The sequence below is a fragment of the Hippocampus zosterae genome, chromosome 18 (assembly GCF_025434085.1).
Source record: "Hippocampus zosterae strain Florida chromosome 18, ASM2543408v3, whole genome shotgun sequence".
Lineage (NCBI taxonomy): Eukaryota > Metazoa > Chordata > Actinopteri > Syngnathiformes > Syngnathidae > Hippocampus > Hippocampus zosterae.
Window position 1 is genome coordinate 12,952,188 of NC_067468.1, and position 16,541 is coordinate 12,968,728.

At 47.2% G+C, this 16,541-nt stretch overlaps 2 protein-coding genes and 1 long non-coding RNA gene across 3 annotated transcripts; 1 reads left to right on the plus strand and 2 right to left on the minus strand.

The window, feature by feature from the left end:
* Nucleotides 1-978: 978 nt before the first annotated feature.
* Nucleotides 979-7,029, minus strand: rnf208 (ring finger protein 208). The gene is made up of 2 exons (XM_052051699.1): nucleotides 6,555-7,029; nucleotides 979-2,689 (listed from the first exon to the last, which is right to left on the minus strand). Exon 2 carries the CDS (start codon nucleotides 2,111-2,113, stop codon nucleotides 1,325-1,327), a length of 789 nt encoding a protein of 262 aa, XP_051907659.1. The 5' UTR covers nucleotides 2,114-2,689; nucleotides 6,555-7,029; the 3' UTR covers nucleotides 979-1,324.
* LOC127591538 (uncharacterized) lies at nucleotides 3,563-10,894 on the plus strand. The gene is made up of 2 exons (XR_007959882.1): nucleotides 3,563-5,065; nucleotides 10,060-10,894. It is a non-coding gene; the product is annotated as an uncharacterized LOC127591538 (long non-coding RNA).
* slc5a1 (solute carrier family 5 member 1) lies at nucleotides 8,373-15,127 on the minus strand. The gene is made up of 15 exons (XM_052051551.1): nucleotides 14,968-15,127; nucleotides 14,539-14,610; nucleotides 14,314-14,418; nucleotides 14,126-14,185; nucleotides 13,919-14,023; nucleotides 13,736-13,841; nucleotides 12,845-12,925; nucleotides 12,543-12,751; nucleotides 11,379-11,514; nucleotides 11,208-11,315; nucleotides 10,994-11,144; nucleotides 10,738-10,906; nucleotides 10,088-10,303; nucleotides 9,910-10,009; nucleotides 8,373-9,105 (listed from the first exon to the last, which is right to left on the minus strand). Exons 1-15 carry the CDS (start codon nucleotides 15,124-15,126, stop codon nucleotides 8,891-8,893), a joined length of 1,992 nt encoding a protein of 663 aa, XP_051907511.1. The 5' UTR covers nucleotide 15,127; the 3' UTR covers nucleotides 8,373-8,890.
* Nucleotides 15,128-16,541: the final 1,414 nt, after the last annotated feature.

Genomic DNA, 16,541 nt, shown 5'->3' on the forward strand with positions numbered 1-16,541 from the left:
TGCTGGTGAAATCCTGCTCATTAAGAACAGCCTGTCAATAAACGTTCTGGGTGTCTGTCATTAGATTATGTGTTATTATATGATTATTTAAAGGGGAAGTCAAGCCAAATATTTCCATGACCATATGTTCTAGGCACCCTCGCATGTCTAAAAATGGCATTCTGAATAATATTATGTTGGTGCAATATAAATGAAGCAGCAAAATCCACCTATTTTTTTTGGTCCACTCAGAAGGCGGCCATTTTGCCGCTCGCTGTCGACTGAAAACGATCAACGCAGTGCTCACGTGACCGAAGCCAGAAACTAGGTGAGTGGCAAAATGGCCGCCCGCCCCCTGGGATGTATAAAAACGGGTGGATTAATTTTTTTCTTAATTCATTTTATTCATTCATTCATTCATCTTCTGAGCCGCTTGATCCTCACTCGGGTCGCGGGGGGTGCCGGAGCCTATCCCAGCTGTCTTCGGGCAGTAGGCGGGGGACACCCTGAATCAGTTGCCAGCCAATCGCAGGGCACACAGAGACGAACAACCATTCGCACTCACACTCACACCTAGGGACAATTTAGAGTGTTCAATCAGCCTGCCACGCATGTTTTTGGAATGTGGGAGGAAACCGGAGCACCCGGAGAAAACCCACGCAGGCCCGGGGAGAACATGCAAACTCCACACAGGGAGGCCGGAGCTGGAATCGAACCCGGTACCTCTGCACTGTGAAGCCGACGTGCTAACCCCTGGACTACCGGGCCGCCCTTTAATTCATTTTAGTTCATCAAAATACCGTGTTGGGGTCAGAATAGCATACAGTACAGTCGCGCCCTACATCACAGATTCCGACCTATCGCGTGTGGGACCGTAACGTGCTCCCCCACAATAAACAATCACTATATCGATAAATATAGGCACACAAATGTGCCGTGGTGTCGAGGTTGGAAACCACCGCACTGGTCGTGAAAAGATATCCATCGGTGACACGAGCATTGTCATTAATTTAATCTTTATTCACCTTGATGGGGTGGTGGGGGTGGGGGGTACTCGACTCCCCTTGGCATTCCCATGAAAAGAGATGACAAACACATCCAACCAAACGAGAGAGGGTGAACAGGATTCCAGTCCATACGTAAAATACATATATTAACTATTTATCGAACCGTCTGCAACCAGAAGTCCCACACAGTATCCATCTGTGCTATTAAATATATAGAGAGATAAGTCATCTGTGGAGGGATTATTGACAGTATCTGTGTGTGTATGAGGGTAAGGGGGGAGAGCTTATAGTCGACAAAGGTGTGGCTGAGCAGCGTTTACGCGGCGCCCGCATTTTGTCTACATGATGCCGCAGGTGGACAGCGGGTTGGCGATGTGGCAGGTGCAGGCCGACTGGCAGTACTGGCGCACAGTCTGGTAGCAGCTGCGGTCGACGTCTCCGCCCCACTGCACGGGCCCGTTGGGGTCGGCGGGCAGCCGGCTCAGGATGCTGGTGTTGATGGCGAGCGCCGCCAGGCCGTAATCGGTAAACAGCACGGTCTCGCGGCGGCAGGTGGGGCAGGAGATGAACTTGTACTTGGGGCACGACTCGTAAAGGATCTGCAGGCACTCCTCGCACACCGAGTGCAGGCAGGACAAGATGCGAGGGCGCTTGCCGGCGAAGTTGTAGGTGTGGCCGCAGGTGGGGCAGTCCAGGGGCTCGCAGGGCACGGGGGGCCCCGAAGAGGTCGAGGACGATGACGAGGACGTGGAGGAGGAGCGCAGCACGTACTGATTGACGATGACGTCCTCCATCTTGTAGTGGAACTGGTGGTAGCAGATCTCGTTGGCACTGGTTTTGCGTTGCGCTAAGAAGCTCTGCTCCCTGCGGACCGCGGGGGTCTGCGGGGACGGCGTGGGCCTGGGGGTCGCCACCGTCACGTCCAGCTTCAGGTCGCTGCATGCCTGGTTGACGATGATCTCCCCCTCGCCGCCGCCGCCGCCGCCGCCGTCCCACGCCACCCTGGGGGGCGGGGCGAAGCGAGGCTGGGTGACGGGCACCGTGCACTCTCTGGGGAACTTCTCGGACTGGATGATCTTGACCGTGTCCATCGGGATGGTGACGGGCTGACGCCTGAGGCAAGACATTTGGATTTCGGAAGTGGACGCAAAGAGGCTCGAAAGGGGGTTCTAGGCAAGAGAACTCGGTCGCGTTGCAATGTTAAAGTCAGCCATTAGAGGGCACATGTGGACGAAGCGCTGCCTCCATGTTGCCTTGAGAGACCCCGCCCCCGACCCTGATGAAGGCTCCTGTCAGCCTGAATCCTTGGGAGGGCTTGCTGGGTTGAAGAGTTGAGCCAGAGCACCTTAATTCAAAGCTTAAGAATAAACAGTCCAGCTTCTTTGACCGGTGTTGGCCACTTACCTCTTAAAATAACATGATATTCACACAGTTAGCACCAAGCGATCACATTAGATGCACGCACGCGACGGGTTGGCGGAAGGTTGCGTTCACGGGGGCGGAACGATTCAATTCCAAGTGTCTCAGAGTGAATTCGGTGTTTATATTGTGCTCTGCCCAATTCACTCAGCAGACCCTCTCCGGTTGGCTCGCGGCCTTGGTGACAAGATGGCGGCCTACGATTTAAGCGAAGGCGTCCTTTGAGATTTCGCGCCTCTTTCGGTGGTGAAAACAGGTCCTCCAGATAGCTTTGGCGTGTCTACCTGTGAAAACAGAACACAGGAGACGGTTTGCTCAGGCGTGTGTTCGCATGGACGCATTGCCGGTCGCCAACAGGAATGCAGTCCTTTTGCCTGTTTTTGTGATCCATGTCTATGCCAACGGACACAATCCATCGCCGGTTCAAAACCAAAGTTGTGTTTTGAAATCAGTCAATTATTTGTTTGTTGTTTGTTCACAACAAAATCAGAAAAAATCTGAAAATTATTGCAAAATATCAATATTATTTATTACACATTTCGGTACAGAATTTAGAAAGGAATTTCACACACATGGTCAGCTTTACGCGGGCCACATAAAATGACGTGGCGGGCCAGATCTGGCCCCCGGGCCTTGAGTTTGACACCAGTGCCCTACACCATCCTACTATTCAATCGATCTACTTTGAAGGTTCAAATATTGCATTTGGGTGAGAAATTGAAGCATGAGTGCTATCGTTGCCCTGGAATATCCCCAACAACACTGATTGCATTTCAAAAGCAAAGGATGCCCACTTCCTGTACCTGAAAAGAAAATGTCCGGTATGTCACGCAGTCATTTGTTTTTGAGGACAGGATGTGAGTGATACTGTGACATTGCACTTGACTGTGCTTTATATAGTATTGCAAAACCGGGCGGGTGTCAATCTGGTGACAAAAGAAACACTTTGGATTGAATCCAGCTGCAAGGTTTGACTTTTTAGTGTGACTCAGCGATCAAGTTTCTTGGAGGATTTGTGTGTGTGTGTGTGTGACTTAGTTAGGGCAACAGATTTTGCTTTGCCATTTTCAGCGCATCTCGTTTTCACTGTGGGTCACCGCACAAGGTCAAAGGCACCGTGGCGCTAGCTTGCCCAAATTTGGAAATGGTTGCTTTATGTCGTTCCTCCTGTGCCGCAAAGTTCGGGAAACCGGACGCTGTATTTCGTATGACTTCCTCCATTTTGTCCACGCTATTTACGGTATTGACTTCCCCCCCCGTAAAAGGCGGCATTGCTACAGCTCGTGTAAAGTACAAACGGATGTCTTCCGAGAGCAGGTGACCGTGACGGACACGCTAGCTCGCTTCCCTCTCCGTCAACACTCCGTCATCCGCGGAGCTCTCAACAGCACGAGAACGGATTGTCGGGATTTCTGTACTACGCGTGGGTTCAAGAACATCAAGCATGCGGGTGAGCCTTTTTGTTTGTTTGTTTTTCCAACAAAACAAAGAGACAATAACCTCGGTCCTTTATTTTGTGCGCAGTGACGATTCACTTGAGAGGAAATCGGCGGGCAGAGATGACCTACATGGTGAGTGAAGAAGAAGGGAAAACGGCGGCACAGCACAGTAGGTTTCTATTTCTGGTTTGTGTATGCATGCACACATTAGCGCTTCCTGCGCCCCTCCCCTACGCATCCTCAACAGCCTTCGCTCTCACATGATGCCGCGGCCATGTTAGACTTCTGTGTGTCTCTCCCATCATGCATCTGTTTGTCCTGTCCCCCCCTAGCCCTCCCCCATGGCGCTCACTGTGGACATGTGACACTTTCCTCAAAATAGCCCGTCTGCTCCTCCGCCCCTTTCGCACGAATGTGATAAGGTGCAGGCATTGGGCGGCAAGATACGCATATGAATGAATGAATCGTGATAGATGATCTTAGAGGGCGGGTGCAAAAAGGTGATCAGTTAGGGGGAATGAGGAACATTCTTAAATAACGATTCCCTTAAAATGTATCGCAACTCAAGTTTATATCAAAGCAAGTCTTAAAGGCACAAATGTGTTGAACTTCAAAGTTAAATACAACTGAATTGTACTGTACTTGAGCTGTTATGCTTTCCCGAGGGGTCGCCTACATTTGGCCTGTCAATCACTTGCCATACTGATTTGATGGGGGCGGGTTCAGAGATTCGGTCCAGACTGATTGATGAATTTAAAATGCGTCACCCATGGGCTTTCGTGTCTTTTGCGAAGCGGAAATAGTTAATTTGTCTGAAGACTGCAAAATCACATTGACATTAAAAATATCTAGTGTGATATCATTACTTTTTTTTTTTTTTTGGTGGCTATAAACAGCATGTTTGCGTGCACCTGTCGGAGATAAAGCACAAGCAGTCTTTGATCCCGGATGAGACGAAGCGGCTAAAATTATTCCTCTCTGATTTCCAGATGACACAACACAAGACGGGCCGATAAGAGACCCTCCTCATCCTGCCGACGGGCCGCCTTTGGCGCAGCCTGCGCGCTAATCGACGTTCGCCCTCTGCTGTTATGTAAGGAGCTCATCCCGGCCGCGACCTGCGAATGAAAAAGTGCAAACTGCTGCAAGATTTTCCCGCAGTTATCCCCGGCGGTGTCTCGGCAGCAGTACGACGGCCGTCGTGCCACAAATGAAATCAAGGTAGGCATCGGACCTGCTGGTCGTCATCGCAAACATTAGCGTACGTGGACCTACGAGTCGGCGCTTGGAATTGAAGCGGATTTACACGGGACAGGAAGGGTGAACAAATCGTTTTTGGGTTTTTTTGGGGGGTCAGTGGACGCAACGGCTTCTTGTATACTTTCAAATTTAGCTTGTAGCAGACGTGTGGGGCTCCATGCACGAGATTTGACAATCCTCTTTAAAATGAAGCTGCATTGTATTGTATTGTGTCGGAACACCTCGTCGAACATTGTTGCGAAAAGGCCGACAGACATTGCGATCGTCCTCAAACGCTTGCTATCAATTGCCATCTTTTCGAAGCCGGTTCTCCTGTGCCTGGAGGCCGGTTCCAGGAGAAGGATTGTGAATGTTCTGAATGAGTCATCAGTCTGTCTCCGTCCTGACCCCCCGTGTGTGTGTGTGTGTGTGTGTGTCTCTCTCTCTCCCTATCTCGTCATCTTCTCTCAATGAAAACCTGTCTTTCCGCCACATTCTTTTCACATCTGCCTACCCGTACGAGTTGGCGCGGAGACGACCGCATGTCGTCGACGTTCAGCTGTCAGCGACATTCAAACGTCGGCTGGTAAAGAAAAAAAAAAAAAAAGCAGCGCGGAGGGTATTATGTTGTATTTTGATTACGTAACACGCGGTGACCTTGTGTGCAAAATCCCACGGTTTAAACCGCCGAGATAACGCAGTTGCTCACTTAAACGCGTCAAGACTGATGCGCGACTCTGTTTTGAAACGGTTCTTCCTCCCACCATCCGCGGTGGACTTCGGCCATTTTGCAAACTCGTTTCCGTGAAGTGCTCTTCGCCGTTCCTGGAGCTGCTGCCGCGGCAACAACACGGCAGAGGGGGGGCACGCAGGCGGAAAAGTGAAAAAGCAATAAGCGTCACCCGCCGCCTCATGGATGATTGATCAGCTTCCGCAATATGCCGACAGCGGCTCGATTGATTAAGGCTGATTGATTTCCCGCCCCCACCCCTCCCCTCCCTGAAAAAGACCCGCCATGTCTAGAAGCCATTGTAGATGTGCACAATATTTAAGATGGAGAAGCTTTTGGGGCATGAGGGAGAGATGGTTATGCAATGGCAATATTTCCCACTGCAGCACCGATGTACGTGTCGGGATAACACACACACACACACACACACACACACACACTCACTCACACACGTCCAAGAAGCCTGCCAAATGTCAAGACTGCTCGAGACCTCCAACTCCCACAACAAGGGTGGGGAAGCTGCTGCCCATGGGCTACGTAGAGCCAATTATGGCATTTCATCCTGTTATAACACCAACTTAGTTCATCCACATTAGCTTTTCGTAACTGGCCCTAGGACGGCTATCACGCTTATGTGATGATGCAACAGCACCGCAAGCCTCCCGGCACCTCCTCCAGATTTCGATTGCTTCTCGGCGATCCGTCTCGTAAACAAAAGGGCAAAAACGGCATCATCCTCACCTTAAGCCTCGTTGGGGGGGGGGGGTCTTTATTCAGCAAGCGGGAGGAGAAGGTGGCGGCGTTCGCTTCTCCGGCAGGATGAGGATGGAGGCAATGTTAAGATGGAGGAGGCAAGGTGGAGGCACGTCCACATCTCTCTTCTTTTGTCCTTCACGCCGCCGCTCTGCCTCCTCCGGGGTGCGTCGGTGCGTCTCTCTCGGCCGTCTCCATCCTTCCTCTTCCTCCCTGCTATAGCTTAAGTCCTTCTGGCCCCTGGGTTTTGAATCAAACCGGATTGTTTTCCTTGCCGTCCCGCTCTCCTGGGCTCTTATCAGCCCCGCTTCACAACAGCTCCTCCTCCTCCTCCTTCGTCGGTTCCAAGCGAGCACACCTCACTGCTGCACATGCGCACTCTCCTCACTTTGCCCTCTTTCTCGCTCTCTCTCTCTCTCTCGCCCGCTATCTCTCCATCACACACTCCCTCCCATCCCGTCGTCGCCGCAGCACACACTGCAGTGGCCCCGCAGGCGGCGGTGGCGGCGTGCTTTTCAGTTGCCAGAGGAAATATTTCAGCCAATCGGGAACATTAAAAGCCAAACCCCCAAAGTCACGCACCCTCCCTCCTGAGCCAACGACAGTATATACACACACAGAAAACTACCGAGACACACATACGGGAAGCTGGCGCACACGCAGATCCAATCTCCAGAGTGCCGAGAGAAGGAAATGAAGCATAAATTCAGGAACAAATCATGTTCGGTAAAAATGCTGACTGCGTTTCATCCATGGTTGATGTTCTCGACAAGAAGCGTTACTTAAAATGAAAGGGGCCTTTCCAATGCTTTATAAAGTGTTTATTAACTAAAGAATGACTCGGGTCATGTTAAGTGTGGCAGGAGCATCTCATGTTCATAACTGTAATCATGATAGATTATACGGTGGAACCTCAAGTGACAAACCTGATTGCTTCTGTGATCCAATTTGTCGCATGAAACGTTCATCAACCAAGACAATGCCACTCATTGAAATGAATGGAAAGGTAATGAATTCGTTCTAACCCCCTATTTAATTTATACTTACCTTTATTTTGTTTTAAACAAAAATATGGTTAGAAATAAATACACTGTCATGCAATTTAAAATTAAGTGAAAAATATTATTCTATCCAAATATAAATACTTAAAGGATATTTGTTTACTATTTCAATGGCGGAAAAGGGCAGGACTACAGCTCATGCTCTGAAATATTTTCTTCTTCCAAAATAACTTGGAGAAGTTCTGATTCAAGTGGCGTTTATATAGCTCCCTGTTACAAGCAAAGTTTTTTTTCCCCCAACATTATTTTCCCTTGTCTTATATCCTATAAATATATTCAGCATTCGGGCGGCCCGGTAGCCCAGTGGTTAGCACGTCGGCTTCACAGTGCAGAGGTGCCGGGTTCGATTCCAGCTCCGGCCTCCCTGTGTGGAGTTTGCATGTTCTCCCCGGGCCTGCGTGGGTTTTCTCCGGGTGCTCCGGTTTCCTCCCACATTCCAAAAACATGCGTGGCAGGCTGATTGAACACTCTAAATTGTCCCTAGGTGTGAGTGTGAGTGCGAATGGTTGTTCGTCTCTGTGTGCCCTGCGATTGGCTGGCAACCGATTCAGGGTGTCCCCCGCCTACTGCCCGAAGACTGCTGGGATAGGCTCCAGCACCCCCCGCGACCCTAGTGAGGATCAAGCGGCTCGGAAGATGAATGAATGAATGAATGAATATTCAGCATTCAAGATGAAGGCAAATGAAGGCTTCATGTTGCAAAATACAGAAAATGAAACAAAAAATAAATAAAAATCCTCAGATCCATGGAGGAAAAATATCACAAATCATTTTATTACATAACTTACAATAAGCCATTGGCTTGTGTCTATTGTAAACCGGGCGCGGCCTCCTTTTTGTCCAGCCCTGCGGCTTCCTACCTAGCTAATTAGCAGTCGCTGATGAAAAAAAAAAAAGGAGCTCAGCACTGTAATATGTCAGTGAAATCTGAAAATCTTGACTCAGTCCTGCTTCTGTTGACATCAGGAAGTCAACAATGTCTCAATGTCATTATTTCATCCGGTGTGGTTGTATTATATTGAATAAGTACGCTGCGTTCCAAAACAAGCCCCCGGATGTGCGTCCACTCACTCAAGTAGTCTTGAGTGTTTGGAACGATGAATAGAACAAAAATGTCAAAGACGTGAAGTGCATTTCTGCAGCACTAGGATATGAATTACATTCCCCTCCGAAAGTATTGGAACGGCAAGGTCAATTCCAATGTTTTTACATTGTATGCTGAAGACATTGGAGTTGTAAGACACGAAGAAGACGTTGACGTCTTTAGCCGTAAAATCCGTGAAAGAAAACAGCCACGCAGAGGAGGAGGAGAGCGTTGACGTTGGCAACGTTCCGCCACAGCGGCACTTCGGATGTGTCCGTAAGCTTCCTCTGCAGCTCGGCCTGTTCCTCTTCACTCAGCTTTGGAGTTTTTTTCTGCTCCAGGCCACAGAAACACGCTTGCACCTTCTTGCAGAAGCCCGGTTCTTCTTCCGGTTCTAAGACGGAAAAGAACGCAGAGGGGGATTACATTTCTGAATCGTTCTGGAAGTGCTTTTTTTTTTTTTTTTAAATAACAGGACTACATTTGACAAGACTTTTTTTTCCTGATGTTTTTTTTTTTCCCCCTATTGTGTCAGATATTTTTTTTCACCCCTCATCTCCGCCCCAGTCTATCGTGGGAAACTTAAATTAAATGTATTTGTTTTTTTTGGAGAGGGCGGCCCGGTAGTCCAGTGGTTAGCACGTCGGCTTCACAGTGCAGAGGTACCGGGTTCGATTCCAGCTCCGGCCTCCCTGTGTGGAGTTTGCATGTTCTCCCCGGGCCTGCGTGGGTTTTCTCCGGGTGCTCCGGTTTCCTCCCACATTCCAAAAACATGCGTGGCAGGCTGATTGAACACTCTAAATTGTCCCTAGGTGTGAGCGTGAGTACGAATGGTTGTTCGTCTCTGTGTGCCCTGCGATTGGCTGGCAACCGATTCAGGGTGTCCCCCGCATACTGCCCGAAGACAGCTGGGATCGGCTCCAGCACCACCCGCGACCCTAGTGAGGATCAAGCGGCTCGGAAGATGAATGAATGAATGTTTTTTTGGAAGAGTTTTTTTGGGGGGGATGTAATTTATTTAATTTTTTCATATGCATTTCAAGGGCCGTCAAATATTTATGGGTTTCCGCTATTCGTTGGCCGGCGGGGTCGTTACGCCCCATGAATAGCGAGGGTCGACTTTAACTAGTAGTGTCTTTAAAAAAAAAAAAAAAAACAACAACAACAATTGGGTTATTATTAATCATGAGACAATTACCCTCCACCTCCATACTGTTGACATTTTCCACCCAGTCGTCTTTCTCCAGGTCAACTCTTTCTTCAGTAGAGTTCCTCAGGCTCCAACACAGTCGATACAACTGGACCCAAAACAAAACATCTCAAGTGACATCCGCCGCTTCTTGTACAGGTTACTGTTCCATCAGTTCTTTTCGTACGTGTTTGTCGGCGATGGGTTTGGTCACGAGGGAGACGCCGAGGATGACGATGCAGGAGACCACAAAGAGGATGATGGCAAAGTAGAGGTAGTGAACGCCGCATATGATGGTGGGACAGTTACTGGGCTCCACGCAGCTGCCTGTGCCGTAAGCAAACTCTGCAATCATCCTGGATAAGCCGACGAGGAGGCCGAACATGAGCCCATAAAAGGCACCCTGTAAAAGAAAGAAGTTGGAACACACACACCCCATCCCACCTCTTAAAAAGGGGAGACCCACCACCTCGGTAAGTATTCCGCCACAACTACACTACGACACTCATATATTTTAACCCTTTCACTTGTCCACTGTAGTAACCGCTGTCCCTGAAAGGTTTAATGATGGCGATTATGTCATACTTGAAGAGTCAAATATTTTTGGGTGATTCCCGGTGTATGCCGCAAAAGGCTTCACAGCAACCGGCGGAGCTCAAATTAAAACGGCAAATTTGCCAACGTCGCCCCATTACACAACGCCGAACTAAAAGCCGTCACAAAAAGACCTTTGCACAGTCATTCTTGAACACGATAAACGGAGCAGAGTTCATCTCGCCGTTTATACAAGCCTCCGGTAAACGACATGAAAAGAACCACCGAACGGAAGGAACTCACGGATTCATTGACTCGTTTGCAGAAGATGGCCAGAATGAAAACGGCGGTGACGGGCGGTGCCAGATAGCTGGTGATGGACTGGATATAATCAAAGAGTTGACCGCTCTGGGCCGACTGCACCACCGGGATCCACGCGATGCTCACGCCAATCAGCGCCAAAATGAACACTCTGCAACGAGTACAAGCACGGCGGGGCAGTTGGCCGTCTAACAAAGCCCAACCGTGCAAATCGGTTCTGGTTCATTCGTTTTTTAACCTGCCAGCGATCATGAGCTCCTTCTCGGTGGCCGAGCGCCGCATCTTGGTGTAGATGTCCATGGTGAAGAGAGTGCTGGCGCTGTTGAAGATGGAGGTCAGGGAGCTCATGAGAGAGGCCAGCATGACCGACAGCATGAGTCCACGCAGACCTGAGAATGCACGGCTTGGATTCAGTGAGGTTAGGTTGTGAGGCCAGGTTCTCCTTTACCCACCTACGGGCATCAGATCCACCACCAGTTTGGGATAAGCGATGTTGGTGCAACCCACGCTGGCCCCGCAGTGCTTGAGGCATTCGGCCGGGTCCACGCAGGCCACCACGTCTGCAAAACGACGCTGTTCGGCTCGCTTTGGGGAAGTCGCCTAGAAACGTCGGCGTGACTCACCAGAGTAGAGGATCCTGCTGATCATTCCGGGGAAAACGATCAGGAACATGGGAAGCAGCTTCAGGTAGCCGCATAAGATGCAGCCGCCTTTCACGTGAGATAAATTCTTGGCTGACAGGCAACGCTGCACGATCACCTACGTTGTTTGGAGGGTGGAGACAGACAAGTCCATATCATGAATAGAGTTGTGTTTACAACAATGGCGCTATGTCCTTCTAATAGCGCCGTGTAACCCAGATGTGAAACACTGTTGATTGATTTTTTTTCTTTCTTTTCAATGAATGAATGAATGAATGAAAGTATTGGTATTGATGAAAATTGGAAAGGTATCGGTATCAATTTTATGTACTGTATTTATTTTACAATGCAAGATAAGATAAGATAAGATAAGACACACTGCGGAAATTTGCAGTCTACAGCAGCAAAATTGGGGGGTGCGGCGGGGACAAAATGTTTCAGAAAAGAACTGTAACTGTGTCAGAGTAAGGTGCCTACGAAGTAACCAACCGACCGAGGGACAGACAATCACAATTAATACATTTAAAATGTAAGGAGAATTAATATTCACCCTGAAGCTGGACCCCTCTTACCAGAAATGGTACAGTCCGACGTCACGTTGTCCCTCAGGAATAAGGAAGTAGCCTGCTCATGTACACAGTGCAGCCAAATAGAAAACTGCTTATTTTTGTTTGTTTTTCTTAGCATTTAATTTCAATTTTTTTTCTTAACAGACGGTCAGAGCTGAAGACTCCACCGTAATTGGACAGGGTGTCGCTCTAACGGCTTTCTGTGAGGATCAACGAGGCGCGGCTAATCGTCTTGGTCAACAACAACATCGAGGCACTGGCGTATTAGTCATTTGGTTCTTCGGAAAATAGAAGATAAAAGTCGTAAAACGACATTTAATGCATGAATGACAATTCGTAAAAGCACACAATAGCCAGGAAAGTGGGCTCTTTAGTGCTGCTTGGCCAAAACCATTAAGATAAAGCTGGATTTAACCCTTCCATGCACCCTATAACCTGATAACGTGATAAGTTGTCCACTGTAGGAACCGATGTCCCTGAAAGGGTTAATCAAACAATAAGTGATCCATCAAGACGTTTTTTTTTTTTTAATGACCACGGATATGTCCTAAGTCACGCCACTTGCCATTCAACTGACCTGATCAGTGCACCAGTACCACGTGGCTTGAATAGTGAGTCCAAACACCAAGCCGGGCCAGGGCAGGTCTCCTGTGACGGCGTCCCGAAAAAGGTGGAAGGAGTCATGCCGAGGCTTGTAGCAACTCTCACTGATGTTCCCCGTGATGGATGGCATGGCCTTCATGTAGCGTTCCTGGAAACTTTCGTAGCCGCCCACTTCATAGAAGGCTGCAAATCAAATCTTTTATTTAGACAAATTTCAAACGACATATTTCAGACCGCATTCATATGGATATTAATGAAGAAGAAAAAAAAGATTACCGAAGCCCATGAGAATGAATGATCCGACTATCATAATGATGGTCTGTAAGGCGTCTGTGTAGATCACCGCAGCCAAGCCACCTTAAGGACAAAACACAACGGCTTTGTAGCACTTCCCAGATTGAGCTGTAATTTATCCTTATGTCCTTAAAAACGATGCAAAATGGGGGTGAATGAAATTCAAAAAAGCATGATGAGATGATTGCAGTCATACAGCCAACAGATAAAACACAATGAAACGGTTCAAAACCTGAAGGGGCCTGAGATTAAGCCTTGGTGGAGATCTTTGAGTGCTATTCTAGTTCTATGCGAGTTTTATATGTGGAAAAACTTGGCATTTAACTTGCCTGATCTAAATTTCTGGACTGTAGCATAGCGTTACAGCATATTGTAGAAAAGGCCATTCTAATAGGTGAACACTTTGAGGGAGAGTGGTTACTACAGTGGACAGTTTATCATGTTACAGGGTGTAATAAAGGGTTAATTAAATAGATTAGGGGAGGAAATTGCAGATTAACAAGTAAATAATTTTCATGTTGCAATAAATGGACTTTCATGTTTCATGTACATGTGAGTCAAATTTTGCTAAGCGTTATTTCCTCTTATGACTCTTTACCGCATATGGTCGACTCTGCGTATTTTGTGGACGTTGTTTATCAGTGTCGCAACCAACTTAAGCTCTTCCACTGTTCAACTAGCAGTGTTATAGAAGGCTAGCTTGCACTTATCACATTTTATGGGCTATGAGTAAAAATAACATTCCACTGACAAATGGTTTGAGAGTAAGGTGTGTGGAAGACTTTAACCCTCCCGGTAGACGTCCCCAGACATTTGTTTTTTTACTATTTTTTTTTTTTTATGAATAAAATGCTGCCGGGTGTGCGGTCTGACCTGTGACGGTGTACAGCCCCGTAATCAGGAGCAATGCCACGACGGCCAAGTAGATATTTAGCCCCAGAGCCTGGTTGATAAAAATGGCGCCGGAGAACATGTCCGCCTGAGCAGATGGGAGGCGATTTATTTATTTTTTATGGGGATTGATAACAGTCAAGGAGATATGTAAAGAGAACTTACTGAGATCTTGGTGAAAATGTACAAGAGGAGGGAGAGCACCGAGAGGTAGATGCGAATGCGCTGCCCCCCGAATCTCTTCTTCAGGTATTCGGGCATGGTGACCACCTAAACACACGCAAATGCTGTTGTACTTTATAGACGCCATACTTTCTACCTTCTTGTTTAAATTTACGAAAGAGTAAGTCGAGAGTACGTTGGCCTGTTTACCCCAGCTTTGATGTAGATGGGCACAAAGAGCCAACCCAGGATGACCACCACAATGAGAGCCTGAAGTTAAAACAGTGGCTGTTTAGGTAATCCGATAACCATATTCGAAAACTTATAATACGAAAAAAAAATATTCTACAGAGTTCTCATGATTTGAAATAGAATTTGAATTCATGATTTCAACTCACATTCCATTCAAATCCACCTATGGCTATTCCGGAGGCTGCACCGGTCCCGGCGATTCCCACAAAGTGCCCGCTTCCGATGTTACTGGCGAAAAGAGATGCGCCAATCTTTGGAAGGAATCATAATTATTATCATTATGTTTTTAATTCAATTGGTTTATTCAGAAAGCATTCCATCTTCATGTGACATTCAGTATCGTGGAAGAGACGTGAAAATGAGGGTCTCACCGGCCACCAAACCATACTTCTGCCTGCTAGGAAGAAACCACCGACCGTGGCACGGTTGGTGCGAACCATAGCCTGCAATTGAAAGCAAGCAGAAGAATTTAAACATGCTATATTATACTTTATGTCCTACGGTTGTGCTATTGGACAGATCCGCTAAACCTTCAGCTGTCAATCAAATGCACACAACCTAAGAACAAAGTCAGGTTGCAGTCAATAAAGGCCCTTCTGGGAAAATAAAGTCAATGTGTAATCATTGCAACTTTTAATCTCAAGCACCCACTGGCAGTTCAGAGGGTCATCCGTTTGCGATTTTACGATTTGTTTCTAGGTTTAGGTTTTCAACTCGATCTCAAAGAAAACAGAAATAACCTTGACAACCAATGACTACTTTCATACCCAAAAGGTAACCTCGATGTTGAAACAACTCACCCATAGTCCAACAGCCAAGACCACCAAAAAATAAATCACAATGACGGATATATCAGCAGCATTATTGAGGGCCGTGCCGGCCGTGTTGTTTCTGGCATTGCTCCTCATGAAGGAGAAGCCAAAATAGTCACGAGACATCGTTGAAGGCGTCCTCCACATAAGCAACAATGTCGGTGAATGAAGCACCTGTGGTCACCTTGGTACCTTTTAACCATTCACTACCGCAGGGGGCGGAGTCATGTTTGGGAAAAGGTTGGGAACACGCCATTATTTCAGTTGAAAGTAGATAGATTCATGATGTGAGGCTTTGTTCACTGAAAGCAAGTCATGTTGTAAATCATCAACACACACACAAGGAAATACATGCTGAGATTCCCTGTTAGAACAAGAGCCAACAGATACAGTAAATGCCCGCAGCTAGTATCTTTTCACCTTCAGAACATATGACAAAAAATTGCAAATCAGTGAGCGCGGCCATGAAATTAAGTATGGTGTTTCAAACCTGCGCTTAGCGTTAAACACCCCACTCTGTCAATCAGTGAAACAAGCTTACGGAGTGGAGTCAGAGAGGTATTCTTTTGTGGTATTTAGTGCGGTGTTCTCTCCACAGGGAAATGAACAGTTACTGAACTGCAAGATAATGACTCAAGCGCCGATTATCGAATGTATAACTGTACATTATGATGCGGATGATAAATTTGTCGCTGAGATGCCATATCCTTCATACTTTAGTGATAATCAACTCAACACTAGTGTTTCATAACACAATAATAACCTACTGTGATCCAATTGTATCCAAATTAAATTAAACATGTTTGTTTATTTTTTAGAGATGTATTGCCTCAAGTGAGAGGGCATGACCGCTTGCCGCCAATTAAAGGCCTAAATTGCCACAAGGCACCTTTCAAAACTTAAATGGACATATGTCACATCAGCAGCATTTTGGATCCCTGCGGCCCAGTGTCCACAGATTCGATGTCCCCTTCCAGATAAAACACGTCAAAGGTGGAGGTTCACTTGAGCAAGGCCTCTTACATCACACGGCAGCACGATGATAAATCTCCCAACAATACGCTTTGGAATTCACCATTTTGCTTTTGCCTGTGTGCGTCGTGCTCACTGCCGTGTGAAGGGGCATGCTGCCCTCTAACGGACAAAGCACATTGATGCCATTGTATGGTGAATTTCAAAAAGACGCGAATACTCTTTCGTGATGATATTACACATTAAAGTACAAACAAATCATTTATTTTAATAGAACACATTTATTTAAGGATAACCTTGAACTGATAGACCCACGACTCGCCAGTCAATCCTCTTACTTAACCAAAAGTGTCGTAACCAAAAGTGTCAAGTAGATGGCAGCAAACTGATAAGAATCCACACCGGATATTGCTGATGACGGTTGGCAATAATGAACTACAGGTACGTTCATTTACCTTCAAACCTACTATATGTGAACGTCGACATTAAAACAGCGTGCCATGAAACTAATACAATTAAACCAACAAATAACTTCTTGTAGAAGCAATGAAACCGTTTAATGTAAACTGCAATTGTCATTCCAATGATTG

Coding starts and splice junctions, on each gene's coding strand:
- slc5a1 (XM_052051551.1), bottom strand. CDS start 15,126: ATGTGGAGGACGCCTTCAACGATGTCTCGTGACTATTTTGGCTTCTCC. Junction 14,024..14,125: donor CCATCTACATCAAAGCTGGG/GTAAACAGGCCA, acceptor GCGTGTGTTTAG/GTGGTCACCATGCCCGAATA. Junction 10,907..10,993: donor GAGCTCATGATCGCTGGCAG/GTTAAAAAACGA, acceptor TACTCGTTGCAG/AGTGTTCATTTTGGCGCTGA.
- rnf208 (XM_052051699.1), bottom strand. CDS start 2,113: ATGTCTTGCCTCAGGCGTCAGCCCGTCACCATCCCGATGGACACGGTC.